At 37.6% G+C, this 26,781-nt stretch overlaps 6 protein-coding genes and 2 pseudogenes across 11 annotated transcripts; 6 read left to right on the top strand and 2 right to left on the bottom strand.

Moving 5' to 3' along the window:
• Nucleotides 1–56: 56 nt before the first annotated feature.
• On the top strand, nt 57–1,935 carry LOC104727282 (scarecrow-like protein 32). Its single transcript, XM_010446348.3, has 2 exons — nt 57–1,126; nt 1,390–1,935. Exons 1-2 carry the CDS (start codon nt 225–227, stop codon nt 1,787–1,789), a joined length of 1,302 nt encoding a protein of 433 aa, XP_010444650.1. The 5' UTR covers nt 57–224; the 3' UTR covers nt 1,790–1,935.
• Nucleotides 1,936–2,044: 109 nt separating this feature from the next.
• LOC104727283 (SAGA complex subunit Hfi1-like) lies at nt 2,045–3,707 on the top strand (annotated as a pseudogene). Its single transcript, XR_015571907.1, has 2 exons — nt 2,045–2,189; nt 2,615–3,707. The product of XR_015571907.1 is annotated as an SAGA complex subunit Hfi1-like (transcript).
• Nucleotides 3,698–5,365, bottom strand: LOC104727284 (peroxidase 73). Its single transcript, XM_010446350.3, has 4 exons — nt 5,072–5,365; nt 4,761–4,961; nt 4,447–4,612; nt 3,698–4,280 (listed from the first exon to the last, which is right to left on the bottom strand). Exons 1-4 carry the CDS (start codon nt 5,285–5,287, stop codon nt 3,874–3,876), a joined length of 990 nt encoding a protein of 329 aa, XP_010444652.1. The 5' UTR covers nt 5,288–5,365; the 3' UTR covers nt 3,698–3,873.
• A 3,373-nt stretch (nt 5,366–8,738) lies between these two features.
• On the top strand, nt 8,739–10,700 carry LOC104727285 (uncharacterized). Of its 2 annotated transcripts, none has more exons than XM_010446352.3 (3): nt 8,739–9,167; nt 9,681–9,864; nt 9,957–10,700. In XM_010446352.3, exons 2-3 carry the CDS (start codon nt 9,784–9,786, stop codon nt 10,413–10,415), a joined length of 540 nt encoding a protein of 179 aa, XP_010444654.2. In that variant the 5' UTR covers nt 8,739–9,167; nt 9,681–9,783; the 3' UTR covers nt 10,416–10,700. The 2 variants fall into 2 exon arrangements, with proteins under 2 accessions (XP_010444654.2, XP_087327156.1); XM_087471030.1 differs by lacking the exon at nt 8,739–9,167 and adding an exon at nt 9,177–9,518.
• A 566-nt stretch (nt 10,701–11,266) lies between these two features.
• Nucleotides 11,267–15,308, bottom strand: LOC104727287 (BTB/POZ domain-containing protein SR1IP1-like). 2 transcript variants are annotated; one of them, XM_087474213.1, is made up of 5 exons: nt 14,713–15,308; nt 13,697–13,766; nt 12,978–13,592; nt 12,321–12,848; nt 11,267–11,974 (listed from the first exon to the last, which is right to left on the bottom strand). In XM_087474213.1, exons 3-5 carry the CDS (start codon nt 13,551–13,553, stop codon nt 11,435–11,437), a joined length of 1,644 nt encoding a protein of 547 aa, XP_087330339.1. In that variant the 5' UTR covers nt 13,554–13,592; nt 13,697–13,766; nt 14,713–15,308; the 3' UTR covers nt 11,267–11,434. The 2 variants fall into 2 exon arrangements, with proteins under 2 accessions (XP_087330339.1, XP_087330338.1); XM_087474212.1 differs by lacking the exon at nt 14,713–15,308 and adding an exon at nt 13,896–14,511.
• LOC104727288 (casein kinase II subunit alpha-1) lies at nt 15,294–18,127 on the top strand. Its single transcript, XM_010446353.3, has 10 exons — nt 15,294–15,901; nt 16,206–16,335; nt 16,424–16,618; nt 16,705–16,862; nt 16,953–17,043; nt 17,145–17,210; nt 17,291–17,373; nt 17,492–17,555; nt 17,635–17,703; nt 17,804–18,127. The coding sequence occupies exons 1-10, from the start codon at nt 15,576–15,578 to the stop codon at nt 17,861–17,863; spliced, it is 1,242 nt and encodes a 413-aa protein (XP_010444655.2). The 5' UTR covers nt 15,294–15,575; the 3' UTR covers nt 17,864–18,127.
• Nucleotides 18,128–18,311: 184 nt separating this feature from the next.
• On the top strand, nt 18,312–20,498 carry LOC104729087 (protein CONSERVED IN THE GREEN LINEAGE AND DIATOMS 27, chloroplastic). Of its 2 annotated transcripts, XM_087474214.1 has the most exons (7): nt 18,312–18,798; nt 18,912–19,064; nt 19,151–19,228; nt 19,319–19,414; nt 19,772–19,807; nt 19,876–20,057; nt 20,136–20,498. In XM_087474214.1, the coding sequence occupies exons 1-7, from the start codon at nt 18,529–18,531 to the stop codon at nt 20,299–20,301; spliced, it is 981 nt and encodes a 326-aa protein (XP_087330340.1). In that variant the 5' UTR covers nt 18,312–18,528; the 3' UTR covers nt 20,302–20,498. The 2 variants fall into 2 exon arrangements, 1 of the variants encoding a protein (XP_087330340.1); XR_015571909.1 differs by lacking the exon at nt 19,772–19,807 and having other exon boundaries at nt 19,319–19,418; nt 19,857–20,057.
• Nucleotides 20,499–23,054: 2,556 nt separating this feature from the next.
• LOC147935648 (subtilisin-like protease SBT1.7 pseudogene) lies at nt 23,055–26,227 on the top strand (annotated as a pseudogene). Its single transcript, XR_015571908.1, has one exon. The product of XR_015571908.1 is annotated as a subtilisin-like protease SBT1.7 pseudogene (transcript).
• The last annotated feature ends 554 nt before the right edge of the window (nt 26,228–26,781 follow it).

The following is a 26,781-nucleotide window of genomic DNA, read 5'->3' on the forward strand; positions in this document are numbered from 1 at the left end:
TGCGTTTCATATTGATAAGGTACTACTCAATATGTCTCGTCTCTTTCTTCCTTCTTGCCTTCAACACTCTGTCATCCTCTTTCTTTGTTTTCTTTTGCTCTTTTATACTCTTAAAAACTCTGATTTGCATTTACTATTATTCTCATCCTTTGTAATTGCCTTCATCTTCTTTCTCTTTTACGTTCTTTCTGTTCCATATCTCTACCTAGCTATATCATACAATTATGAATACGACCCGGATTCTAAACCCGCCCCGACCCCTTTGGCCCGGTTTCTCTTCTTCCAAATCTCTATGCGGCGACGCCAACTGCATGGAGCAGCTTCTTCTTCACTGCGCAAACGCCATCGAATCTAACGACGCCACGTTGGCTCAACATATCATTTGGGTCCTCAACAACCTCGCTTCACCAGACGGAGACTCTACTCAGAGACTCGCTTCCTCCTTCCTCCGCGCGTTGATGTCACGCGCCGCCTCTAAAATCCCGGCGTTCGCTTTTTTTTCAGTCGCTGCTACCGCTGCTTCCGTCTCCCGGAAAACTCTGCACCGCTTCTCCGTCATAGAGCTAGCTGAGTTCGTAGACCTAACTCCGTGGCACCGTTTCGGGTTCATAGCCGCGAACGCCGCAATCCTCGACGCTGTCGAAGGTTACTCTTCTGTTCATATCGTTGACTTAAGTTTGACTAACTGCATGCAAATGCCTACTCTTATAGACTCACTGGCAAACAAACTACACAAACAACCTCCTCCACTTCTCAAACTCACCGTCATCGCTTCCGATGACGAATCTCATCCGCCTCCACTGCTCGAAATCTCCTACGAAGAGCTTGGTTCGAAGCTAGTAAACTTCGCGACCACACGTAACATAGCAATGGAGTTTAGAATCATATCTTCTTCTTACTCCGACGGTCTCTCCTCCCTTATCGAACAGCTACGAAACGACCCTTTTGTCTTTAACGAAGCTCTCGTTGTTAACTGCCACATGATGCTTCATTACATTCCCGACGAAACCTTAACTTCGAATCCTACCCGATCAGTTTTCTTGAAAGAGCTTCGAGACCTAAACCCTACGATCGTAACCCTAATCGATGAAGACGCGGATTTCACGTCAACTAATCTTATCTCCAGGTTTTTATCTATTTTGGTTTTATTTAAAACTTGAAAGAACGGTTGACCTTATTATGAAAGTGATACGTACTCACTGGCGGACCCAGAAAATATTTTTACCTGGGTGATAGAGAGGATTGAACCCTGGTTTAGGGGTGTCAAAGTCTATTATTTATCATATTTCTATACAAAAAAATTTTAATTTTAATATGAATGGGGTCAATTGAACCCCCTTTCCTCATAATAGGTCCGCCAACGAGTAAATGTGTGCTCAAATGTTTCAGGTTAAGGTCTCTCTACAACTACATGTGGATCCCTTACGACACGGCCGACATGTATTTGACACGTGGCAGCGAGCAAAGACAGTGGTACGAGGCGGATGTAAGTTGGAAGATAGATAACGTGATAGCCAAGGAAGGTGCGGAGAGAGTGGAGAGATTGGAGCCGAAGAGCCGGTGGTTCGAGCGGATGAGGGAAGCTAAGTTTGCGGGAGTTGGGTTCGGCGAGGAGGTGGCTACGGAGGCTAAAACAATGCTGGAGGAACACGCAACCGGTTGGGGAATGAAGAGAGATGTTGACGAAGATGATGACGTGGAACGTTTTGTGCTGACTTGGAAGGGACATAGTGTTGTGTTTGCCTCTTCTTGGGCACCAATTAATGGGGTTGTTGCTGATCTTATATAGAGCTCCTTTATCTTACCTTAATTAGTACGAGTACTGTATTAAAAAAAAGTGAAGGGAAATTTAACCCGACCCGGTAGTGTCTGAAAGGGCTGACTTTCAAAGTTTTAGTTTTGCAAATAAAGTAATATGATTGGTCCGTTAGCAAACTCTCCAGCTGGAGTATTGTTTTTGCACGTGCCTCGTTGACTAAACGTTGACTCTCTCTCAAAACAGAAGCTTCTAAAAAAACCAAAAGGAAATTTAGAATATGCGATCTATTCGGTCTAATAATATTTTCCCAAAAATCCCTCTCTTGTTTTTTTTTTTTCCCACTCCTCCAAGTCGCGATTGAAATCGAGAGTTTCATTACTGTTCTTCCAGTTCAAGCTCAATTCAACTGTTTCTTCTTCTTCTTCTCAAGGTTAGTCAAATTTTGGATGTTTCACCCTTTTTTATGTGCTCTCTGTGAATTTTCCGAATCTGGTAATCTGTAGGATAGAATTCAAGTTTCACTATTCATGACTGAGAAAAGAAACTGTAGAGTTTATAATTTTCTGTTCTTGGTTTCTCTCGGGAATCGAAAACTGGGATTTTTTTTTTGATTTTGTGTTGGTAGGTTACTGTTCATATTGTGATTACACATGGAATCATATCAATGAAGTTGAAAAAGTTACTTATTTCGACGATTTACAATCTGGGTTTCGTAATTCAGATCTCAATTCGACAACTTTTTTTTTGTGTGTATTCGTTACTTGGGTGGGGTTGACCTCATTATCTCGTTGATTTGACTTATATACGGATCCCAGATTCAGTAATTTAAAAAAAAATTGGGGTTTTTTTTTATAGGGAAATTCGAGGGACCCAAATGCCAACGAGTCAGCATCATGTCGTTAGAACAGACGTTTCGGAGTTAAAATCTCAGATTGAGAAGAAGATTGGTCGGGTCAAAACTGAGACTTACCTTAATCTCTTGTCGAAGTTCTTGACTTTGAAGATCAGCAAATCTGATTTCGATAAGCTTATCGTTGCGACGGTTAAGAAGGAGAATGTAAGTCTACACAACGCGTTGCTCAGAGGGATTCTTAGGAATGTTTGTTTGTCAAAGACACCTCCTTCGATAAAGAATGGTATAGAGAAGAAGAAGAAGCCATTGAATGGTTTCCAATCTTTGTGCAAAGACCTTCCGAAATCGCCTCGTAAAGGAAGGACTCAACGGAGGTTTAAAGATGGTAATAAAGTTATTATTAGCAAAGGGAAGAGTCAGATCACTGAGGTTGTTTCCTCTAGTGGTAGGCAACAGTACTACTGGTCTTTGGAAGATGGTGAAGAAGTTGACCAATTGGTTCGATGTTGGAGAAGTCAACCTATTGAACCTCCTCTTGGTGCTAATTTTAGGGATGCGGTTAAGAAACAACATCGTATAGGGACTTGTTGTTACTCCTCTGGTGAGCTTCCTGACTCTGTTTCTTTAAAGAAGAAACTCGAGGATGGCTTGGGAATAATGGAGGAAGGATTAGAGGTTTCGGTCGGGTTTTCTAACTTGTTAAACGCAGGGCTCGATGTTTTCTTGAAGAGGTTGATCAAACCGTGTCTTGAGTTAGCAGCTTCAAGGTCTAGAAGTAGCCAAGGAGAAGTATACTCTTCAGCATTTTCTCTAGTAGATCTTCAAGTAGCCATGGAGTTAAACCCATCACTACTCGGGGAAGATTGGCCTGCAAAGCTCGAGAAGATCCGGTTTGTCAAACCAGATTTGCCTGCAGATTCAGACTGGCTACTAACACTATAACTAGATAGATGTGATTCTTCCATTACAGATTTTGTGTTTTTGAACATCTTTATTAGATTATGTGAATATATATGTCTTGGTTTTGTGTTTATTTGTTGTATGCTTAGGTTGGAATTTTTAATAAGATAATATTACAGCCAGAATAAATAAAAAGGGGTATAAAAATTGTCAAATTTTTTTCAAAAATACACGAAGCAAAAACAAACAGAGAACACCAACAAAAAATAATTCATAGTTCATCAAAGAAACAAATCTCGATCCAACAAAAAAGAAAAAGGGAAAACCAGTTTTGTTTTGTTTTGTTTCTGATTCCCCTCTCTTAGTTAAACGCGCCACAGTCGCGACGGATGTTACCGTTGCGTCTAGTCTTAACTCCAACGCGGCCGAGTTTGGTCATAGCGGTCACAAAGGCTTTGTTGAAAGCAGCAGAGTTCTTGGCCCAAGCATTAACGGTGGGCCTTGAGCGACCATCGGTGAAGAGAACTTGATCGGAAGTGAAGAGTCCTTTGCCTTGTTGCAGATTCTTGAAGTAGAGGTTGTCGAACTTTCTTGGAGTGGTTGGGTCCATGTTGATGGCGATTCTTGGGTCAACCTTCTTGGGACAAGCCAATTGAAGTTCCTTAGCGTAGGCCTTGTTTAGAGTTGGGTCAACAGAGTGAGTACGGTTAAAGTTGTAGATTCTGTTGAACACTTTGCCACAATGGGCGAATCCAAGTGTGTGAGCCGCTGCATTGTTTAAAAAGAAAAAAACTTAGATTAGATTCGGTTTTGTTCATAACCAAACTGAGCAGCAATTTATATATAAACAAATTAAACCAAATAAACCATACAAAAACCAAACCATATACTTGAGTATCCACTTCAAAATATTACTGAGTGAGTTGTTTATTACCTGAAAGAGCGATCATGTCCTCTTGGGTAAGTTTGTTTTTGGCAAAAAGCTTGTTAAGTTCTGTAACTTTGTCATTTGGCCCTGGCAAGTTTCCAGTAACGCTAGCTGCAGTCGACACCAAACCATCAAACCTTCCGAGTTCCACTGGGTACGACGGTCCTCCGGCCTAATTACATCGGAAAACATTAAAACTACATTTAATCTGTTGTTGTATAATAGATAAGCAAATCTTTTTACACATAACTGTTTTTTACCTATAATTTCCCAAAAAATAATGTATATAATAGAAAGAATATGAAATCTATATAACGTACCGCAACAACAACATCTCGGGTGGCTAAAGTAAGAATATCAGCACAAGAAATCTTGTTTCTGCAACTTGGGATTGCGTCAAGAGCTTTCTTGGCTTTGATCACAACGTCAAATCCATCTCCAGCCAATGACACATTGTCTGGATGATCCTTCTCAGCTTTGTTCGTAGGCGTTGACTGAATCATGACCGACGCATCACATCCCTATATATATATATATATATATACAAACCAACCAAAATAATTAAGAAACCATCGTAAGAAAAGTTTCAAATACAAAATACAAAAGATCAACAAATTTGTTTGAGTATTACATTGACGAAGCAATCGTGGAAGAAGAGACGGAGGGTAGCTGGGATGGTGACGAAGGTCTGCTTGACTTTTTGTTGGACGACTGTTCTCACGATCTGTTCAACATTCGGACATGAGTTTCCGTAGAAATTGGTTTTGAGCTGAGCGGTGGCTGTGTCCGGGAACATGGAGATGGTGATACTAAGAGCCACGACTAGAACCAGACTGAACCGCGCCATTTCGTCGGAAAAATGAAAGTTGTTGTGTTTTAGGCGACAGAGGTTGTCTGAGTCGTGAGAAATGAAGGAAACTATGGAATTGTATTTATAGGAATGGTAAATTGGACTTTATAAAAAAAAATGATTTAACAAAGTTGTACGTGTTTTGAAGAAGTTTTCAAATTTGGCCGATTCATATATATATAACTTGGAGCCACGTTCTAGGTGATGGCCGACGAGTTGTTTCTTCAGTCATATGTGTTTTCAATTAGTGGTAAAAGGATTTGAGTTTTGTTTAATCGTTGACTTTATAGGATGAATATACGTGTTTACTTCTTCTAGTATAATTCTATTTTGGGCCAACTTTGTAAATTTGACTTCTACAGGCTTTTTAAGTGTTTCATGTAGTCAGGCCCATGGACATAAAAAGTACTTTTGATAAGATAAGTTAGAGAAATTTATATACTTTTTTGATGGGTCCATATCTCAGCCTCAGGGAATCTAGAAAAAGGTCTCTAGCAACAAGAAACATGCCACTTGGGGAATCTAAAGATGGGATATAAAGATACTCTCAAACGTGACCTTCGTGCAGAGCAAAAATAGCAACAATTTGTATTTTTGTAGAATTTATAGGACTACTAGGTGACCAAAAAGGTATTGTGGTTATATATGGAATAATATAAAGAACAAAAAAAATCATCTACGTCCATCTTCATGTATTTCTTGTATAACTTATATATACTGTAGTTGATTTGATAAATAAAAGAGGAAATAAATTGTGAAAAGAGAGTGCTTTTACTGTTTTTATAAAACTCGAAGTCGAAACTTTTATGTCAGTAAAAAGAATAAGAGACGTTTTATAAGCTCGAGATGTCGCCCATTGGTTATCATAATTACCCTTAGTGTTAGTGACACGTAACTGGAAGAGAACACTTGTTTAATCATCTTATTACACTTTCCAACTAGAAATAATCAAGCTCTCGTGATTATGAAATGGGAAACCCGAGGTTCAGAATTCCAGAGGGCCGTGATCCTTGATTTTCTCAACATGTCTCAAAACGAAATTTCCATTTTCTTTAATAAAGTCCTAATAAACACATCTAATAAAATACTCCTAAAAACACTAGTATTATATGTACATAGTAATAAATAATGAAGTAGTCATTTAACTATAAGAATAAAAAATCTTGATTTCAAAATTTGATTAACAATTAAAATTGTTAATATTTGTTAAAAGATTACCTTACAGAATAAGAAGACTAATGTTCAAGTTTCTCCTATAAGATCTTAATTATATCTGGTTTAGAACTCATGGTTAGCCGATACACATTTTGAATGCTAAAAATATGTTTTTCCACATATTTATAACTTTAGAATAAGTTTCATTATGAAATTACATAATATATAGTATATGCTAGTAAGTGTAATTACGATATGTACAATATATATGTGCTTATAGATTTATACATTTACATTTTCGCATGCATTTCTGTGTTCATATTATCTCAATAACTAATCAAATTCGAAGCACACGAAGACACGCATGTGTGAACACACACACGGATATCCATGCGTATAGACTACAAAATATGATATCGTTAATTTGTTAATACTACTCTTTTAATCGAAAAATTAAGGCTTACGTGAAAAAACAAAAGTGAGTATAAAGCGCGTGATTATAGCGTAGGAAGAGGGACAAAACATTACTGCAGAAGTCAGTGTTTCGTTTGCTTCAAGAACCTACGAAGACAGTCTTCACACCTCTGGAACCAGCGTTGATACTGACATACTGTAGTATGCGATCACTCCAGAAACACATAAATAATTGATATTTTAGTTGAAAACAACAATTTACGAGGGAGAATGAGCACTCCTCAAACGCGGGCGTTGATCGGACCCACGGCTCCATGCCATTGCCGCTCTTCTCTCCGGCAACGCGTGCCTCTCTTTCTATCTCTCTCATCCACATTTCGAAGCACGTTTCTTTCTTTATTTGGTTATAGAAATAAAACTAGTAGCTAGTTGTCACATGTTTTATGTTAACACAACAACAGATGGGTACATATACGGAGTTTGTGGTTAGGTTGATAAATTGGAATGAGAGATAGATCGAATCGGTAGGCTACGCTTTTATCTAATTTTAACTTAGCATGTTAGCATAATTAGCTAAATCCCTCCTATTTATGAGATCCAAGAGTTACGATTACAACATACATTTTCACAATTTATATATTTATAATGACTGCTTCTATAGAAATACACAACACCTTTATATCAAATTAAGTGGGGGTTGAAACACTTTTGCTACTTTATATTTCTTAAAACCATTCCTTATCGTTAACATATACTTATGAATTATGATTAGTGAGTTGTAAAGGATTTGACATTGTTCCCGTTACACATTACATAAGAAATTGACTTTTTTTAGAAGATAAATTTAACACAATCACGGCCAACTCTAAAGCCAATGTCTTGTATTAATTTAAATTTGACATAACATGCAAACTCAACGAGATAATAAAATTTTATTTTAGAAAGAAAAGTCGGTCCAGGAACAATTAACCAGGAAAACTTTTTTCATTATAAACAATACTAAAAACAAATGTGATTATTGCTTACAGAAGAATTATTTGGTCACTTTTATTTATGTGTGTGTTTTGTAGATACGGTGGAGATCAGATCCTGTTGGGTCAGTTTTAAGACCTTTGAACAGTTCGAAAGGACATCCTTAACAAAATCCAACGGCTAAGATCTCTTTCTCCCCATACTTGGCCGGACCCACGACATGCCACCTATTCTCAGATTCTGATTCGCTCTCTCCCTAAATACCAAATTATTCTCCAAAAGTCTGTTCTAATTATTTTATAATATCTTCAATTTTTTTCACTAATCATACTTTCTTTGTATAATACATTTAATTATATATTTATTAAGACAACTGTTTTTGTTGATTTGTTAGTCTGGGTTGCATGTGATTCAAGCTCAGCAAGATATAAGATGTTCCCCGTCGCTCTTTATTATATCTTAATCATAATTATTATCGAATCATAATTTTATATAAAGTTTATTAGATATAAAGTCTTCAACAACCACTAAATTCACATTTATTTGACAATGTATATACACACACACATTCTCGGGGATTTTTACCTAAAAAAATATAAAGCTTACGAGAAATTCCAAAAAAGTTTTGGTATTCATAATAAATAAAGATGATATAAAATATAACTTCAACCACCAATATAAAATTCATGAAGCATAAAACCCCAATCCATGAATATTATATAGTATTATTCTATATGGATGAATTTAAATTATGTGGATATGTGATGGATCCGAAATTGAATCTAGTATTGTCTCATCTGTCAAGCATGTATTTATGTACACGATTATGTAGACATATATACTTACACACATATAAACGTAAGATATTATTATTATTATTATATATAAGGATGTTGTAAGTAAAGCTTTGCTGGAGCTGTCTGAAGAGGTGGAGTATGGCATATTTCTCAGAAGAAACGTTTGAAGGCTATTGGCTAAAGACACAGTGTTGTTTGGTTTTGGCATGAGTTTGCAACAATCACTTTGGTTTTTGTGATATGTGTGAAAGAGATGATTAATTAAATAGTTTTAAACAAATGATTACTTAAACAATACTTTTATAATCATTGTATATACTGTATTAGTGAACTTCTTTTCAAAATAGTTTATCTGCAGTATATATAACTAGGAAGAATGTGACGCACCAATCCATATCTCTTCTCTAAGCTCTCTTAATCATCTGCTTTTCTAAGCTCATTATTCTCTTCTTTAAAAAGAAGAACAAAAGTTCTCTTTTAATTTTTCATCATCATCTCCTTCCATCATTTAATCAGCTTCTAAACCTAACTGATTTCAGGTTAGTAACGATAATAATCCCTACTTATTTTCTCTTCTTAATTTGATTTTACTTGCGTGTCATTTCTTCATCAGCTTGTACTATATATATTGATATCTGTGTTTCAGATATTAAATTTTATCACCAAATATATATATATATATATAATTTGGTGTGAGTATTCAGATTGGTTTGGTTCATTTTGATTGAACATATATAGCTCTATTATTATTCCCACCAAACTTGACATCAAGTCTTACTGTGAAAACCACAAAAGTCCTTCAGAAATGTAAAAGAATCTTTATTAATGAAAAGACAAGATTGACATGCGTCTAAGGGAAAGAACATGAACCACCAAATCGGTGTTTGAAAGTACGATATGAGATTTTGTATGTATAGATATATGAAGATATTTTTGTGTTGCTCAGATTTATAGCATTAGTGGCTAAAAATTTGCAGAATCTAAATCGAGTACTAGCAAACAAACATTTTTTTTTTTCTGGTCCCTAATTAACAACTTTTCAAATTTTACAGGTTATATTACAAAGCGAAGAAGCTCCAAGTGCGTCATATCAAATCTACTTAGAGATATATATCCTGGATAAAATAAAATCCTGATTTCTTGGAACATCAAAACATGGAGAAGCTTCTTAACCCGTACGATAAGCAGTGCATGAAAATGGCTATGCTTAAACACGAAGAAACTTTCAAGCAACAGGTAATTTAATTAGAAGATTCTGATCCAATTCATATTTACGTCACACATACATGTTAAGATTAATATATATAGTTCTTGATTACATTTTTCAGGTATATGAACTTCATAGGTTATATCAAGTCCAGAAGATATTAATGAAGAACATGGAGATCAATAAATTGACTACCAAAGGAAATAATAATGTGAACTCAGGACTAGGAACGTTCATCAGAAGAGTTGACCATGAGATTGACCGGCCGACGAATTTCCCCGGTGGTAATAACAAAAATAATGATATAGAGATTATGGATGAGAGTGAGATCGAGTTAACGCTTGGTCCGTCGTGTTACGGTGATGGTGATTTGATGAGGATGAGCAAGAAGAAGAAGAACTCTTCGCCGGAGATGATGATGGACGGGAATTTAAACTCTGGTCGCCGGAGTTTCTCTTCTTCTTCGACAGGATCAAGTAATAATAACAACAACAACAATCTTGAAGAGCAAGTGAGAATGATGAAACATCAGAAGCAGAAGCAGCCATGGCTTCAGGCATTGACCTTGAATGTTATCTGATAATTAATTATATTAATTTTTGACTGTATTCTGAAATAGATTTGCATCTTTCTCTTAAAAAAAAAAAGAATTAGTAGTTAAATTTTTATTTCCTGATGAGAGTGTTTTATCATGCCTCTTTTCTCAGGTGGGTTTTTTTTTTTTTTTTTTTTTTTTTTTGCTTTTTCTTTAATGCTTATCAGTAATTTTCTTCTTTAATTACTTCTTCTTTTAGGTTTCTTGTAAATAAAATCAATATTATTGTATTACTATTGTTTTCGAAGATAATATATTAATCATTTTCGAGCTCGAGTTTATCATAAGACGTATATTATATCTATAAAAAAAAAGGTTCAATCTTTAGCTATAAAACACACAAAAAAAGGAGAAACAAAGTAAATAGTTTTTTTTATGGGTCAGCAAAATTGAATTATTATGAATAAGAAATAATAATAGAGGAGAAGTTATAAAAGGGGCCAATGATGAATTTGTTATGGGACAAGAACATGCACTATCTGCTGGCATGTTCCCTTCAGGCTTCAAGCATCACCTACTTCCTCTGTTTTAATTCTGATTTATGAATATATACTATATCTTTTTCTAATCTCAAAAAAAAAAAAAAAAGATTTAAAACGAAAAGTGATTAGTATTATTTTTTTCATACATGACCCCACGATCTTGTTTGATCATCATCAGCTTTAGAATCCCAAGTTCTCTATGATCTATTATACTCATCAGTGATAAGTTCCACAGATAAAGTTTATACATTAATAATTGTATGTATGTATCTAAAACAGTGATGATATTATTGTATTTTTTCTTGCAAAATTGTGATTTTCTTTCAAAACTTACTTTGGGGATATTTTCGAATATTTCTTGAAAAAAATTACCAGCTTTATGTACAAAAAGACATCATAAACACACAAAAATACCAAATGCTGTGTCAAGTAGGAAAAATAAATCCTTGAATCAGAACTTAGAAGTCCCAACAAAAAAATTAAACATATACTTATTATATATGTGTGTATATTATATGGTATTCAAGAAATAGAGTGTCTCCGATCTTTGGGTGGTTTGGTTCTGCCTCTACCGCTGTATGGCGTGATGCCAAAAGGGTTTAGCTTTCCGAGTTTTCTTGAAACAGAGTTTATGAATGACTTTCTTGGCAATGGAGGCTTATCCATGGAAGCAGTTGAGATTGGTGAATTTGGATTGGTGCTGATGGTTGATGAAGATGATTTCTTGTCACTCTCTTTCTCAAACTCTTTAAGCTTCATTTTCATTTTGAGAAGTTCCAGCTTCAAGTCCTGATTTTCGCGTTTAAGTTTAGAGAGTTCGTCGTTGTAGGAGCTGAGTTTCGGAGGAAGAACAGCTGCTGGTGGAGGTGAGGCTGGAGTATCTGAGTCGTTAGTGACTTCTCCTCGTAAACGTTGTTGTTCGTAGTAAAGGACTTGAACAATGGTCTGAACAGGGAGACGATCATTCTGAGCTGCATGAGCGCAGGCTTCTCGCGATAGTTTCTGGCAATCCATTAAACTGCACACTTTCTTCCTCTCTACATCACTCATATTCGGGTGCGCCTGCAAGAAAAAAACATAGTTGTTCACTAGAGATTTCTTAAAATTTTCAAAATCTCTTAAGATAATGGGAACTTGATCATCTCCTTTAACCACAAGATTTCAAGTGAGGGGTAATTAGTTTCCCTAAACACAACAAATATATGTTTCAGTAACTGGTTGCCACCAATTTTTGCAAACGATCTCTATCAGTTTCAGGAAATTAGTTGTCATAATTATATAAAATGCCAAGTATCTATCAGTTTCAGGACCACTTTATGAAAATATCAAACATTTACCAGTTTTTGTAGTCATCAAAACGGATCAATATATTGCAAATGAATGTAAATATTTACTAGCTTAATATTACCTTAAGGTAGATGTCTACGGCTCGATACATGCCATCTTCAGTAACCCTAGACTGTTCAGGAATAAGCTCAGCTAAACCGATGAACTTCTGCAAGCTCACATTTCTATCCGAAGCAATTTCAGCCATATAATTCTCCAACAATTTACCAACACGTTCCATATCACCAGCAAGATCAACACCATTGTTGCTTATGCGGACTCCTTCAACTTCAAACTCGAGATAATTCATGAGAATGCGTTGAACAGTGTCTGTATCAAACAAAGAGTGATCTCCAGTGAATGAATAAGAAGGAATCAGGAGATCGTCGAGCACTGCTTGTCCTAATTGTAATCCCATTCTCTTTTCCAAGTCAAGTCTACAAGCAACCGTTGTTTCAAGGTATATCGCTGCACGTAGAAGCATCGAGAGAAAGCTAACGGACATTGCATTATTCTCTCGAGGGAGAAGGCTTACGATTGTTTCAAGAATCACTCTTTTCTCGTGTTCTTGTTTTGGTTCGATCTTCTTCATTCCTTTCCCGAAAATCTCCTGCATTTGCAAAGGAAAAGGAAAAAACAACTTTTCATGGATCTTTCTATATAACTAATTTACTAAACTTCAACAAAAGAGGAGACTCAACCGAAACCTAAATGGTTTTTTTGTTTGCAGGTAACTCACCAACCCTCGAAGGGATTTCTGAGCATAGAGCATAAGCACTGGACCAAGTCCATACTGCTTAAACCCTCTAGCCATCATTGCGATCAGTACACGTTGAAACGAATCAATCCTAAGAACTGTTAAGTCTTCAGCCCACCAATCAACCACAGGCTGCTTGCTCTGTTGCTGAACCACAACCTCATTGTTACCGCTATTACTTGAAGAAGGACTGCAAAAGTGGCTCTCTTGACAGGTCATATAAGCAATCGCATCAATGCAACGGCTCACAAGTTTCACTCTTTCAGCAATGGGCAACAATTCCTCTGATTTATGCAAGACTGTGATCGAACTCGATAAGCTCTTGAGAGCTACTTCGTTCAAGTAAGCTTCAGCTCTTACGACGAGATTTTCCACACAGTGTTCCTCTGTCATCTCTAGATACTCTGCTGCACATCGCAGCATGGCAATGTTCTCTGTGCTCATATCGAAGTTAATGCCATAGCAGAACTTAGCCGCTAGCTCGAATGCTTCACAGCCTCCGGGGATATCCAGGATTTTTATGACGGAAGAATCTGAATCTTTGTTTGATTCCGACATAAGTTTCTTGATAAACCCACATTTTGACAAGAGTGGAAACTGCAAGATTCAGAGAGAGAATAAATGATTCGGCAAGAATGGGACCATGTCATTGGTTTTTTACATCATAGAGATTGATCGGTAAATATAGATCTAGAAACTACCTTGTGCAGTGAAAACGAAGCTTCTCCAACATGAACGGTGACATCACTAGAGACTTCCTGAGAAGAAATCCTGAAACGATGCAAAAACAAGAGTAGATTATTATGTTTTACCACATAAAAAGAAGGAATTTTCACTTCCAGAGCTGGAAAGAAAGATGAATTTGAGAAACAAAATAAATTTAAGAAGAGAATGAGAAACCATTCACTGGTTCTCTTCATGGCTGAGGACAAAAGATCTTTCTTCTTTGCTGACATATTACGAACACTTAGGTGGTAGAAACTTCTCACTCAAGAAATTCACCATGGAACACTATTTCAAGTCCAACTCATGAAGAAGACGTGCCGTAACGTACTAAAAGAGAGAATAAGATCAAGCAAAAGAGCTTCTTCCCCTAATAATTGTGACCAAACAGAGCACCCAAAATTCCCCAAACAAAGAAAACCACAAACTACCCCTTACAACCAAGAGGAATAAAGGGTAATTATGTAATTCTCAAGGAGAGTACAAGATAGAGCGTCTGTCTAAGGAGGGAGTGTATGTGGTAATGGATTGGTTTAAAATTTTTAGAAGAGTCCCAGTGGATCAGACACACATCTTTCAGACCAAAACAAATAATTCCAAAAGAGAGCAAAAAAATGAGTATTGATTCCTCTCCACAAATGTATCTATCTCTTACAAATACAATATATAATGTTAGGTATATATTGGTTTTATGGTAAGTAGAAGAGAGGGTAGGAGTATATGTAAGCTGCCGAATCTTGGTTTTGTGACCGAACATGAATGAGATAGGATCCTTGTCCCTACAAAGAGTCATATCATCTTTAAACTCTTCCTTTTTTCTGATAATTGAAGTCACTATATGCCTCAACATTTTGATTGAGACTCAACTCAATCTTGCAATAAATGGTGTCGCTGAATAATATAAGACGTCCTCAACGAAAAATTCAAAATTTCCAAATAGTTGAGGTAATAAAAACAGAGAATGATGGTACATAGAGTCTGAGTTTTTTTTTACCTCTAGTTGTTTTCATGGCTTGGTCAGTTTCAGTTCCTCCATTATTTGTCTCAGGTCTTAACTCTTCCGAATGAGTAAAGATGACATTCAAAATCTTCTTCTTAAGTCCTCAACATTGGAATCAACCAATTCAAGATCAAGTAATCTGATGTAGACTCCACACTATATGTTGACCTCTCTTCATCCATCCACATGCCATCGAGATGTCTCAAAATGCCTAATTTCTAATAAAGAACCCTGCCTGCACTTCTTGAAAACAACCATGGCGTAATCTTCGGGCGTATCTACGACTAGGACAAATTAGCTGTCACATTTTTGTCGGAAAAAAAAAACTCATTGAGAGTGATAGGATTCTGCTCAATCTTTAAATGGCTTTGTCGCATCCCCTTCAGTTCTTAATCTTGCGCAGATGAATCGTGGGGACGACACAAATACAAAAGCTTCCACCTTTTACTTCTCTCCGAACTTTTTTTTTTGCCCATTATTGCAATCTTTCTCGAGAATTAGCAGACCCACCGATCTGAACCTCGCTTATTGCAAATTCCGAAATCGAAATTCAGAAAGTTTTCACAAGATCGAGAATACAAAATTTCCCTAATTTCCCAATTTGAAAACCCTAACATTGATTATGAGCGAGTGGACTAAGTAAATTGGGCCATAAAGCCCAGTATGTGTAAATTTAATTGGCGCAATTTCAAAAACTACGCAAACCCCTAACATTGAGTATGAGCGAGTGGACCCAATAAATTGAGCCATAAAGCCCAGTATGTCAGGCTTTCTTGGTAAATTTAATTGGCGCAATTATACAAAAACTACGCAAAAGAAAAAAGGAAATCAGAATCTGGTGCGGAAGAGCGTAGTGAATGATACATACGCATACGCTATTCTTCTTCTTCTCCTTCTTCCTCTTCTTCGAATCTCCTATTCGACGTCTCTTGTTAGTGTGCGCCGTCTTAACCTTACGTGCGCCGTTGGCGCACTCTCCTATCTTGCGCTCATCTGTCTTCACCCCCACAGCAAAATCTGTCTCGGACGTTTCCGGTAGTACTACGATCGATCCAGATTCTCTCGTCGAGATCTCTGATTTTAACCAGACGGGGGCGATGTCGAAAGCTCGTGTTTACACCGACGTCAACGTGATTCGACCCAAGGATTATTGGGATTACGAGTCGCTCATTGTTCAATGGGGGTAAGATTGTTGAAACCCTAGAATTAGTCGTCACGGATACTGGTTTTGTGTTTTCGTCATGTTGTGATCAGCTGAATTGGTACTTGAAAAGGACTCATAATCGATTTTTCTAGGGTTTTTTTTTAAGTGAATTTGATGTTCAGTCTGCTCTGGATTTGCTTCTAGATTAAGCTAATCTAATGAAGAAACTTTGCTTGTATCTATTAAAAAGATGAATTTGGTTTTTAGTTTAGTATAACTCGCGTTTTGCTATTGCAATGATGTTTTAGTTAAAGTTTTGATCTTGTTCTTTGCTCTCTCTCAGTGAGCAAGATGATTATGAGGTAGTAAGGAAGGTCGGGCGTGGAAAATATAGTGAAGTTTTCGAAGGTGTTAATGTGAACAGTAAGGAGAAGTGCATAATCAAAATCCTCAAACCTGTTAAGAAAAAGAAGGTGACTTTTTGTTTTTACTGTTTTTGGATTTGATTAGTTTGGATAGTTGAGGTTGTTTCTTGAATATCTATTGTATCTTTTTCTGTAGATAAGAAGAGAGATTAAAATACTCCAGAACCTATGCGGTGGGCCAAATATTGTCAAGCTGTTTGATGTTGTTAGAGATCAACATTCGAAAACTCCTAGCCTTATATTTGAATATGTTAACAGTACAGACTTCAAAGTTCTGTATCCTACTTTGACTGACTACGACATTCGTTACTATATATATGAGCTGTTGAAGGTAACCATGTGGTATCGGTTGGATTATAATTATTTAAGTGTTCCATTTGACTACGTACTTACATTTCTTTCGACTACTTGTTGTAGGCACTGGACTTCTGCCATTCACAAGGAATAATGCACAGAGATGTCAAGCCTCACAATGTTATGATTGACCATGAGTTGCGTAAGCTTCGTCTTATAGATTGGGGTCTCGCTGAGTTTTACCACCCTGGAAAAGAGTATAATGTCCGTGTTGCCTCAAGGTATGGTTTTACTTTATACCATTTTTCTCATTATTTCGCAGTAGCCAAAAGCTTTTCACTGTGATGTTTATCTCTCCTAATGTGTATCAGATACTTTAAGGGACCTGAACTTCTCGTGGACTTACAAGACTATGATTATTCATTGGATATGTGGAGCCTTGGTTGTATGTTTGCTGGGATGGTGAGTGCATGATGTAACATTTGGAGGACGTTCTTTTTTCTCAATATAGTAATTTTGGTGATCTGATTTATTACCTAATTAATCTTCATTCCTTCTGTTAGATATTCCGTAAGGAACCTTTCTTCTATGGTCATGACAATCAGGATCAACTAGTGAAAATCGCCAAGGTATTATCTCAGTATTAGAATTTGGCAGATCTCCTTCCCGTTTCCGTTGTCATCATGAATTCTCTCCTTCTTATTCACAGGTACTTGGGACCGATGAATTGAACGCTTATCTGAACAAGTATCAGTTAGAACTTGAGCCACAACTCGAAGCACAGGTTGGACGGTACGTGCTACTTAAGAATTATAATGGTTATTTTGTAATCACTGAGCTTCTAATTTCCATGTAATGAGCTAAAAGCTAACAATTGTATTATTTTGGGTCAATGGAACACAACACACAGGCATAGCAGGAAACCTTGGTCCAAATTCATCAACTCAGACAATCAGCATTTAATCTCACCCGAGGTTTACTCATTTTCTTGATTCCTTTGTATAGAAAATGGTTTAGTAAGGTTTTAACGTGTTATGGTCTTAAACCGTGCAGGCGATTGATTTCCTCGACAAGCTGCTCCGGTATGATCATCAAGACAGATTAACTGCAAAAGAAGCCATGGTACGCATTATGCTTCAGAGAACAAATAAGAGCCGCGTTTTTTTTTAATCACATGTTAGAGGTGAATTAATAATAATGCGCTTTGTTGATTTGATGACAGGGACACGCATACTTCGCCCAAGTTAGGGCAGCAGAAACGAGCAGAATGAGAAGTCAATGAAACTCAGAGTCAGAGATGCTTGTCAAACTTTTTTTTATCTTTTCTTCAAGTATTATTAAATCAAGGTGATGTTTCTTCTACAAATCGTCTTATATTTTAAATATTTTCTTCGACGGACTGTATGTTGTTATTTAAGTATGTAAACTGGTCGTACATTTATTATATATCAAAAACAAAAAAAAATCCAAGCAGATAAAAAACTTAGGTCGGAGGAATTAATAAAAATAAAAGCCGACAAAAAAAAAAGAATTAATAAAAATAAAATAGACTTTTTTTTTTCAAACTAAAGACATTCAAATCAAAAAGTATGAAGGTTAGAAAAAATATGCATACAGTTGCAAAATGTGGTTTTGGGCTCTTCGTTTTGTTATATTAAAGGACGCTTATATATTGGGCCTGGATGGCCCAGATAATTATAATATCACTGAGAGACAACAAAGGGAGAGGCACGTGGAAACACGAGAGGATGCGTGCAAGGGAGCATGTGCCACGTGGCGAGAGAGAGACGCCACAAGTCTCAGAAGAAACGAAAATTAAAAACTGATTATTATTATTATTTCTGGCGCTGTGTTGGTTGCCGTGTTTCAGGTGCTCTGCTCCACTTACCTTCAATCTTCAATCAAACAGCGGTACACTCTCAGGAATAGAGAATCAGATAGAGCACAATGCTCAGGTTAATCGCTAGTTACCCTCTGATTCCCAAGAAACCTCACCGGGTTTGTAGCAACAGTGGTAAGCTCGGGAGTTACTATGATTCTTCATCGATCGTCAGATATGCCGGAATCGGCGACGATGGTAAGAAGCAGCAACTTCTTCTAAGCGTTACGGTGAAAGCAGTTGAAGACAAAGGTAATAATGGAGGTGGAAGCATGAGTTTCTCTGGTCAAAGCTGGGATCCCAGTTCCGAGATTGAAGTTTCTTCAGACCAAAGACCCGTAAGTAAAAATCACTTTTGTTTTTTTTTTGTTTTATCTGATTCTAAAGTGCAGTGATGAGATTTTGAGTGTGTAGAATTTAATACCTGTGTGTTTTGTTTTGGTGTGTACAGGTGAATGAGTATTCGTCTTTAAAAGAAGGAATGTTGTATTCATGGGGAGAATTGGGTCCAAGCGAGTTCTTTATTCGTCTCGGTGGTCTTTGGTTGGTCACTTTCACTGTTCTTGGAGTTCCTATTGCAGCTGCTAGCTTTAATCCTTCCAGAGTGAGCTTTTTGAAACAGAGCCCTCCGCCACAAGATTTTTTGTTTTAGTACAGAGTAAAACACACTATATTATTTATATGTTGCAGGAGCCTTTGAGATTTGCTCTAGCTGCCGGAACTGGAACGTTATTCCTGGTTTCGTTGATTGTCTTGAGAATTTACCTGGTATTGAACTTTCTCTGCTTCTTCTCTTCAAAGAAGTCTTACTTGTGAAACTTGGTTTGATTTGTCCTTCACTTTTTGTATGTTTCTTAGGGATGGAGCTACGTTGGAGATAGACTACTTTCTGCAGTTATACCATATGAAGAGAGTGGATGGTATGATGGACAAATGTGGGTCAAACCACCAGAGGTTAGTAGCTACTTAAAATAGTCCTTTCTTTTGCTAATCTACTTGATGAATATAGAAACACAATCTTCTTGCTACCAACCAAGTTTTCATAGTTGTAGTTATTTTGTTGTAGCTTAATTTGGAAACCTCTGATTTTTATAGTTCTCCATAAATTAGTTTTTTTTTGTGGATATTCCTCAGTAATTATTCATGAAGTGTCAAAGCAAAATCTATTCCAAAACATTGGCAAAAGCTTGTAGATGGATCTATGCACTGCCAAACTCTATGCATATATATGTGTATGAGATTAACACTACCTGCTTAATTTAAGAACTACGCAACTGATGAATCACTGTGACTTTGAATTTGTGTTCTCAGGTGCTGGCTCGCGACAGGTTGTTAGGCTCTTACAAGGTAACACAATACACAAACAATGTTTCTAAAGACAAAAAACAAAAATCAGCAGAGTTTGTAATTTTCAGGTGAAGCCAGTAATCAAGATGCTCAAACAAACATTAGTTGGAACAGGAGCTTTACTCGTGTCAGCATTCGTACTATTCGTATTCGCAACACCAGTCGAAGATTTCTTTAAAACCACTCTGGGTGCCAAAGAAAACCAACCAGAAGTTTCCATTTCAAGAACCAACAATAAGTTCAATATGAGGTAAGGAGACTGATCAAAGAAATTTATGGCTTACAAGAAATAGCAAACTCACACCTCTTTCGGTATACAAAATCGCAGGAAAGAACAGTTGCTTCGGTTACCTGTAGATGTTGTGACCGACGATGATCTGGCAGCGGCCGCGGCTGAGGCTGCTGATGGAAGACCTGTCTATTGCAGAGACCGTTACTACCGTGCATTAGCCGGTGGTCAATACTGCAAATGGGAAGATCTCGTTAATAAATAGTTGTCAAAATAGAATAATCAACACAACACACAAGCTCTACGTAAGTTTTGATTAAAATGGCTTTAATAAGCCTAAAGCCTCATCATCACTATGAATAGTTTATCCATACAGAGATTATTGCATTCGTCGGTTCGTTGACCACAGGGGTCATCATGTCAAGAACTAAAGGCCCATATTAATGATGTTTAAGTCTCCCATTAACGGCCCATTAACTTTATCAGTTGAAAGGCAAAAAGCACAAGAGTTATATTACTCTTCTCATAGGTTGCGTGAGTTGTTAAATAATTAAAACTTCGAAAGAAAAGAAAAAGATGTTCCTAGAATAAAAATTTTGGTAGGCACACAGTTCAATTTCCAAAACAAGAAAAAGCGTGGTCCAATTAAATTTACTTAGATATAGTATACTTTCTACTTTAAATTTCAAAGAAGAAAAAAACACAAAGAGTCAAATACTCTTTATCGTGACATTATCAGTACGAGTCCAATAAAATGGACCAACCTGCCAGCTTCTGCTGTTGTTACTCACTCTTTATCTTATTTGTATTCTTTTCGTTTATGAACAAAACTATAAGGAAACGTATCACTGTGTAATGGACTGTAAGGTTAACTATGTTGGATGGGAATTTAGTTAGGTCTGATGTAAACAAAGACACGTTAATTCATGTTATACGGAAATAATTTTGTTCTACACATTCTCATACGTAATACCAGTGGATGTTATTGCGTTGCGTGAGTAAAACATTAATGTAATCTACTACTAGAGTTTATCTCTTCATGTGTGGGATCAAATTATAAAATTGACGACGGTAAATGAAAGAAAATGTAACGGGTGAAATTTGCACAAACACGACATTAATGTTACCATTAAAATCCGAAGACGATAACTTGCTGAGTAAGAAATAGTTGAAGCATTTAATGGACGCCACGGGGACCGTCACATAGATTTCTTATGTAAAGGTAATTTACATAAACACTACTTTAAAATAAAGTGCTGTGTGTACATATATGTTACTAAGAAACAAAATTAAAATAAATATAAAGTGTGTACATTAAGACGTTTTTGATGTATAATGCGGACATGCAAACCAAAGAGTATTGTTGTGTACTGTGTACATACAAACAAAAGAGAATCACGAGAACCTAGAATCTTGCATAAAAACGTACTTCGAGGTAAGACAAAATTGTTGACTCACACTTACTCTGGATGTATACATCGAAACCGTTGTTAACCGGAATCGACACTTAGCGTACCGTACAACACCAGGCGTTAAACAGCTCGTCGGTTTAATATATATCTTGTTTTTGCAGATGTTATCATATTAAATCATTAGTGTAAGCTGTATTAGGCAGGAAATTCGTATGATGTGGTCGTTGGGAAAAAAAAAAGAAGATTAGTGTAGTTTAGTTGATATTCTAAGGATTTGAATAAAAGTAAATACTACTAATTAATTAGTTTAGGTTAAGGTCACATGTCGCGAATTAATATCTACTTGTTGCGACTCAGCTGTCCTAACTGTCATAATTGAACCAATGAATGATTGAACCTCAGTCAACTAATCGGGGAAAATAGGGAAGTTACTACAAATGTTTTGGATTTACTCTGAAAACGTATATGTTGTTCATTTGTTTCTGCAGTAGACTAGTTCCCATGTAATTAATATCAATGTCGTTTAGAGGAAAGGTTTCATAATCCTAGTGTGTAACGTAACATCGAGCTTCTTCTGCACATCTTTTTTTGGAATGGGAAACTGAGAAGAATAAAATGTCAGATCTCTTGAATATAACGAACGGTTGTGGATGGTTTGGAGGAGTTTGGACTTTGGAGTTTGCAGAGATAAGAGAGAGAGATCTGGTTCGATTTCTTTTAGAGGAAAGTAAAGGATGGGAAGAGATCTGGAGGAATGGCATGTTATGACACGTGGGCCGTAATCCCAAAAAGCTGTGCTTGGATCCAAATCTTAGTATTATGTGTGTTCTCACTAGTTGCATCTTCGGTTATATTTGTATCTCTTTAATACGAAAAGAAATTACGTTTAATGAATTTTGCATGGCTCAATCAGTGAATCCTATGAATATATATATAGATCAATCGGAAACAGTTGATCAGAGCTAAGATCAAGCTTTTTTTTTTGTTCAAACTAAACCAAAAGCATTACGTTTCAACTCAATATAATAGTATATATTACTTCAACCGGAATATAATGTACCCACTGATATTGGGTATATACCGTATATTATATAGGTTGTAACCAGTTTTTTTTTTTTTTTTTTGTAACCAGTTTTGTTGATATAAAAGATCATCATTAAAACCAAAAACGAGACTTTTTTTTTTTTTTTGACTATTTTTGAGTGGGGCATTGGATCCATATCGTATAATTCATAATTAGAATCTTTATCTTTAATAAATTTTAGGGATTATTAACGCACAAAAGAGATGAATTGTTTTGGTTTCATTGGTTAGTAGACCTACAAAGTTCGCATTTACGTAATCATGCCTTGGTGAGTCATCAGGCACTTCACACCAAGTCATTCCCAACTCCTTGTTACATGGTCGATTATTTCCATTTCGTAACGCATTAATACAAACCGTACGTACGTGGAAACCAACATAACAACATATTAACTCAAAAATGACTTGAAGATAAGATAAGAAAAAAAGCATGATTAAAGATACCTTGGACAAGAGAGGACAAACATATACTACAAAATACTACTCAATTAATACGACAATTTAAAAAAAAAGGCTATACCGTATAAATTCGATTATTCATAAATGGTTTTCAAACGTCAAACCAACATCATAATGGTATTCTGAACCACATGGCATCATGATTCTATCGAACCTACATAATAATACTACTGTACCATCTTTATACAAACAAATCACAGCAAAAAAATAAGTAATAAAATAAAAGAATCAGTATCTCGAGACGATAAAGCAACGAGGCTCTCGAGACAATAATATACGATAATAATACGGTATCCGTATATGAACATAAGTACACTTATGTGAACACAAAAGAGTATTAAAAAAAAAAAAAGAATAGTCATCACTGTCAAAAAGAAGAAGAGTGGACACAACACAAACAGTCTCTCTAAATGATTCCTTGGTACGCATCATTTTCATCTTCTCTCTTCTTCTACCACTGTATTTAAACCCCCTCTCTCATCTTCTTCTTCTTCTTCGATTCAGAGAGAGAGAGAGAGAGACACACACACAACAACACAACAAGGTCTTCAATCATGTCGTCGTTTCTCTCTTCCTCCACCACTGCTTTCTTTCTCATCCTATGTCTAGGATTACGCCACGTGTCCTCCTCATCCTCCTCCAGCGAACAAGGAACTTACATCGTTCACATGGCTCAATCTCAGATGCCGTCCTCCTTCGACCTCCACTCTAACTGGTACGATTCATCTCTCAGATCTATCTCCGACTCCGCCGAGTTGCTCTACACCTACGAGAACGCCATTCATGGGTTCGCCACTCGTCTCACTCAAGACGAAGCCGACTCCCTCATGGCTCAACCTGGTGTTCTCTCTGTTTTACCGGAGCACCGCTACGAGCTTCACACCACTCGTACTCCTCTCTTCCTCGGCCTCGACGATCACAACGCAGATCTGTTCCCTCAAACCGGCGCATCCAGCGACGTCGTCGTTGGTGTTCTCGATACCGGAGTCTGGCCGGAGAGTAAAAGCTACTCCGACGAAGGATTCGGTCCGGTTCCTTCTACCTGGAAAGGCGGATGCGAGACCGGAACCAACTTCACCGCTTCTCACTGTAACCGTAAACTAATCGGAGCTAGATTCTTCGCTCGTGGCTACGAATCAACCATGGGACCAATCGACGAATCTAAAGAATCCAGATCTCCTAGAGACGACGACGGACACGGAACCCACACCTCATCGACCGCCGCTGGATCCGTCGTCGAAGGAGCTAGCTTATTAGGTTACGCTTCGGGAACAGCTCGTGGTATGGCTCCACGCGCTCGTGTCGCCGTTTACAAAGTCTGTTGGCTCGGTGGTTGTTTCAGCTCAGATATTTTAGCTGCTATCGATAAAGCCATCGCCGATAACGTCAACGTTTTGTCGATGTCACTCGGCGGTGGTACGTCTGAGTATTATAGAGACGGTGTTGCTATCGGAGCTTTCGCCGCCATGGAAAGAGGGATTTTGGTATCTTGCTCAGCTGGTAATGCTGGTCCTAGCAGCTTCAGTTTATCAAACGTTGCTCCATGGATTACAACTGTTGGTGCTGGTACTCTAGATCGTGATTTCCCGGCCCTTGCGATTCTCGGCAACGCGAAGAACTTCACCGGAGTCTCCTTGTTTAAAGGAGAAGCTCTGCCTGATAAATTGCTTCCGTTTATCTACGCCGGGAATGCTAGTAACGCTACTAATGGTAATCTCTGTATGACCGGAACTTTGATTCCGGAGAAAGTAAAGGGGAAGATTGTGATGTGTGACAGAGGAGTTAATGCTAGAGTTCAGAAAGGAGATGTGGTTAAAGCAGCTGGTGGAGTTGGGATGATTCTGGCTAACACGGCGGCGAATGGTGAAGAGCTTGTTGCTGATGCTCATTTGTTACCGGCCACCACCGTTGGTGAAAAGGCCGGTGATCTTATCCGGCATTACGTAACTACCGATCCTCATCCAACCGCTACGGTTTCAATCTTGGGAACCGTCGTCGGTGTTAAACCATCACCGGTGGTTGCGGCGTTCAGCTCGAGAGGACCTAATTCGATTACGCCGAATATTCTTAAACCGGATCTGATCGCTCCTGGAGTCAACATCCTCGCCGCGTGGACCGGAGCTGCTGGACCAACCGGACTCGCTTCCGATTCTCGCCGCGTTGAGTTCAACATCATCTCCGGAACTTCCATGTCTTGCCCTCACGTGAGTGGTTTAGCGGCGCTTCTCAAGGCGGTGCATCCCGAGTGGAGCCCCGCGGCGATTAGATCTGCTCTTATGACCACAGCTTACAAAACCTACAAAGACGGTAAACCTTTACTCGACATCGCTACGGGGAAGCCTTCGACGCCGTTCGAACACGGTGCAGGGCACGTGTCACCAGCAACCGCCACTAATCCAGGTCTCATCTACGATCTAACGACGGAGGATTACTTAGGCTTCCTCTGCGCGTTGAACTACACATCGTCGCAAATCAGAAGTGTCTCCAGACGTAACTACACTTGCGATCCCAGTAAATCTTACTCCGTCGCTGATTTGAACTACCCGTCGTTCGCCGTTAACGTTGAGGAAGCTGGAGCGTACAAGTACACGCGCACTGTAACGAGCGTGGGAGGAGCGGGCACTTACTCGGTTAAATTAACATCCGAGACGACAGCAGTCAAGATTTCGGTTGAACCGGCAGTTTTGAATTTCAAGGCAGCTAACGAGAAGCAATCGTATACGGTGACGTTTACTGTAGACTCATCAAAAGCGTCTGGATCTAACAGCTTTGGGACTATTGAATGGTCAGATGGGAAACACGTGGTTGGAAGCCCCGTGGCGATTAGCTGGACATAGTCGTAAACTTTTTTAATTATGAGAAAAAAAAATGGAAAGGGCTCTTCTTGTAATGCCGTTTTATATAAGAAGCTTTGTTTAGCAAAAAAAAAAACAGCATGCAGTCTGTTAAGGCTTGTTTAGTTTGTTTTTGTGGATGTCTCGCTGTTTTTTATCTTCCTAATTTTAAAAAAGAAATATATTCTCCGGGCACAACGGTGTGCCTGGAAAAAGAAATGATCAACAAAAAGTCAAGAATATTTGATAATTCACCGTTTACCATCATGTCAGTAAGTAAGATTTTTCTGTTGATTAGACTTTAGCCAAATGTATCTACCGAGGGATGCTCCTTAACTAGAGTTTCTGAACTATGAAATTGATACCATAGGCATTAGCCTCTATAGGCATATGCATTGATTATCAATGATTAGATTTGTCTGTGAGAAAACCTCTTCTTTGTCACCCATCAAAAAGAAAACAAAACATGATTAGGCTTCGGCGTCGGTGAATTAATGGGTTTATTAGGACGGTGTAACTGAATGGGCTTTATTAGGACGGTGTAACTGAATGGGCTTTAAAATGTTTGGCCCATTATTGGTTTGAATGGAAACCTTATTATTCCCAAAGCGTTTGTGGTGGAGTCGTTGTTTCCTGTATTCGTGTGTCGTGTCGTTTAGTAAATGCATTATCTGATTAGTAGTGGCTATACACTCCACAAGTCTATTTCGTATCATGCCTTCCGTGGCCAATGTTGGTTCACGTTGCATGATTCTAAACATCTTTAAGATTTTGAAGCCAAATATTAGGCATTTCACGATTACCGATATCCACATGCGAAAATTAAATATACGCAGTACATTACACATATGGGCATTCGTTTAAACACGTACAATGTGTATAGGGAAAGTTCGGTATTTTCAATATATTTTCGAAAATTAGACACAAAAAACGAAAACCAAAAGTGTGTTAAAAGGT

This window comes from Camelina sativa, chromosome 11 (genome assembly GCF_030686135.1).
Source record: "Camelina sativa cultivar CO46 ecotype springtype chromosome 11, ASM3068613v1".
Taxonomy (NCBI): domain Eukaryota; kingdom Viridiplantae; phylum Streptophyta; class Magnoliopsida; order Brassicales; family Brassicaceae; genus Camelina; species Camelina sativa.

Coding starts and splice junctions, on each gene's coding strand:
- LOC104727282 (XM_010446348.3), top strand. CDS start 225: ATGAATACGACCCGGATTCTAAACCCGCCCCGACCCCTTTGGCCCGGT. Junction 1,127..1,389: donor TCAACTAATCTTATCTCCAG/GTTTTTATCTAT, acceptor CAAATGTTTCAG/GTTAAGGTCTCTCTACAACT.
- LOC104727284 (XM_010446350.3), bottom strand. CDS start 5,287: ATGGCGCGGTTCAGTCTGGTTCTAGTCGTGGCTCTTAGTATCACCATC. Junction 4,962..5,071: donor TCCACGATTGCTTCGTCAAT/GTAATACTCAAA, acceptor ATATATATATAG/GGATGTGATGCGTCGGTCAT. Junction 4,281..4,446: donor GGACATGATCGCTCTTTCAG/GTAATAAACAAC, acceptor TAAACAATGCAG/CGGCTCACACACTTGGATTC.
- LOC104727285 (XM_010446352.3), top strand. CDS start 9,784: ATGGAGAAGCTTCTTAACCCGTACGATAAGCAGTGCATGAAAATGGCT. Junction 9,865..9,956: donor AAGAAACTTTCAAGCAACAG/GTAATTTAATTA, acceptor TACATTTTTCAG/GTATATGAACTTCATAGGTT.
- LOC104727287 (XM_087474212.1), bottom strand. CDS start 13,951: ATGTCAGCAAAGAAGAAAGATCTTTTGTCCTCAGCCATGAAGAGAACC. Junction 13,593..13,696: donor CTTCGTTTTCACTGCACAAG/GTAGTTTCTAGA, acceptor TGAATCTTGCAG/TTTCCACTCTTGTCAAAATG. Junction 12,849..12,977: donor AGAAATCCCTTCGAGGGTTG/GTGAGTTACCTG, acceptor TTGCAAATGCAG/GAGATTTTCGGGAAAGGAAT.
- LOC104727288 (XM_010446353.3), top strand. CDS start 15,576: ATGATACATACGCATACGCTATTCTTCTTCTTCTCCTTCTTCCTCTTC. Junction 16,619..16,704: donor ATATATATGAGCTGTTGAAG/GTAACCATGTGG, acceptor TACTTGTTGTAG/GCACTGGACTTCTGCCATTC. Junction 17,556..17,634: donor AGCATTTAATCTCACCCGAG/GTTTACTCATTT, acceptor TAAACCGTGCAG/GCGATTGATTTCCTCGACAA.
- LOC104729087 (XM_087474214.1), top strand. CDS start 18,529: ATGCTCAGGTTAATCGCTAGTTACCCTCTGATTCCCAAGAAACCTCAC. Junction 19,065..19,150: donor CTAGCTTTAATCCTTCCAGA/GTGAGCTTTTTG, acceptor TATATGTTGCAG/GAGCCTTTGAGATTTGCTCT. Junction 19,415..19,771: donor TGTGGGTCAAACCACCAGAG/GTTAGTAGCTAC, acceptor TTGTGTTCTCAG/GTGCTGGCTCGCGACAGGTT.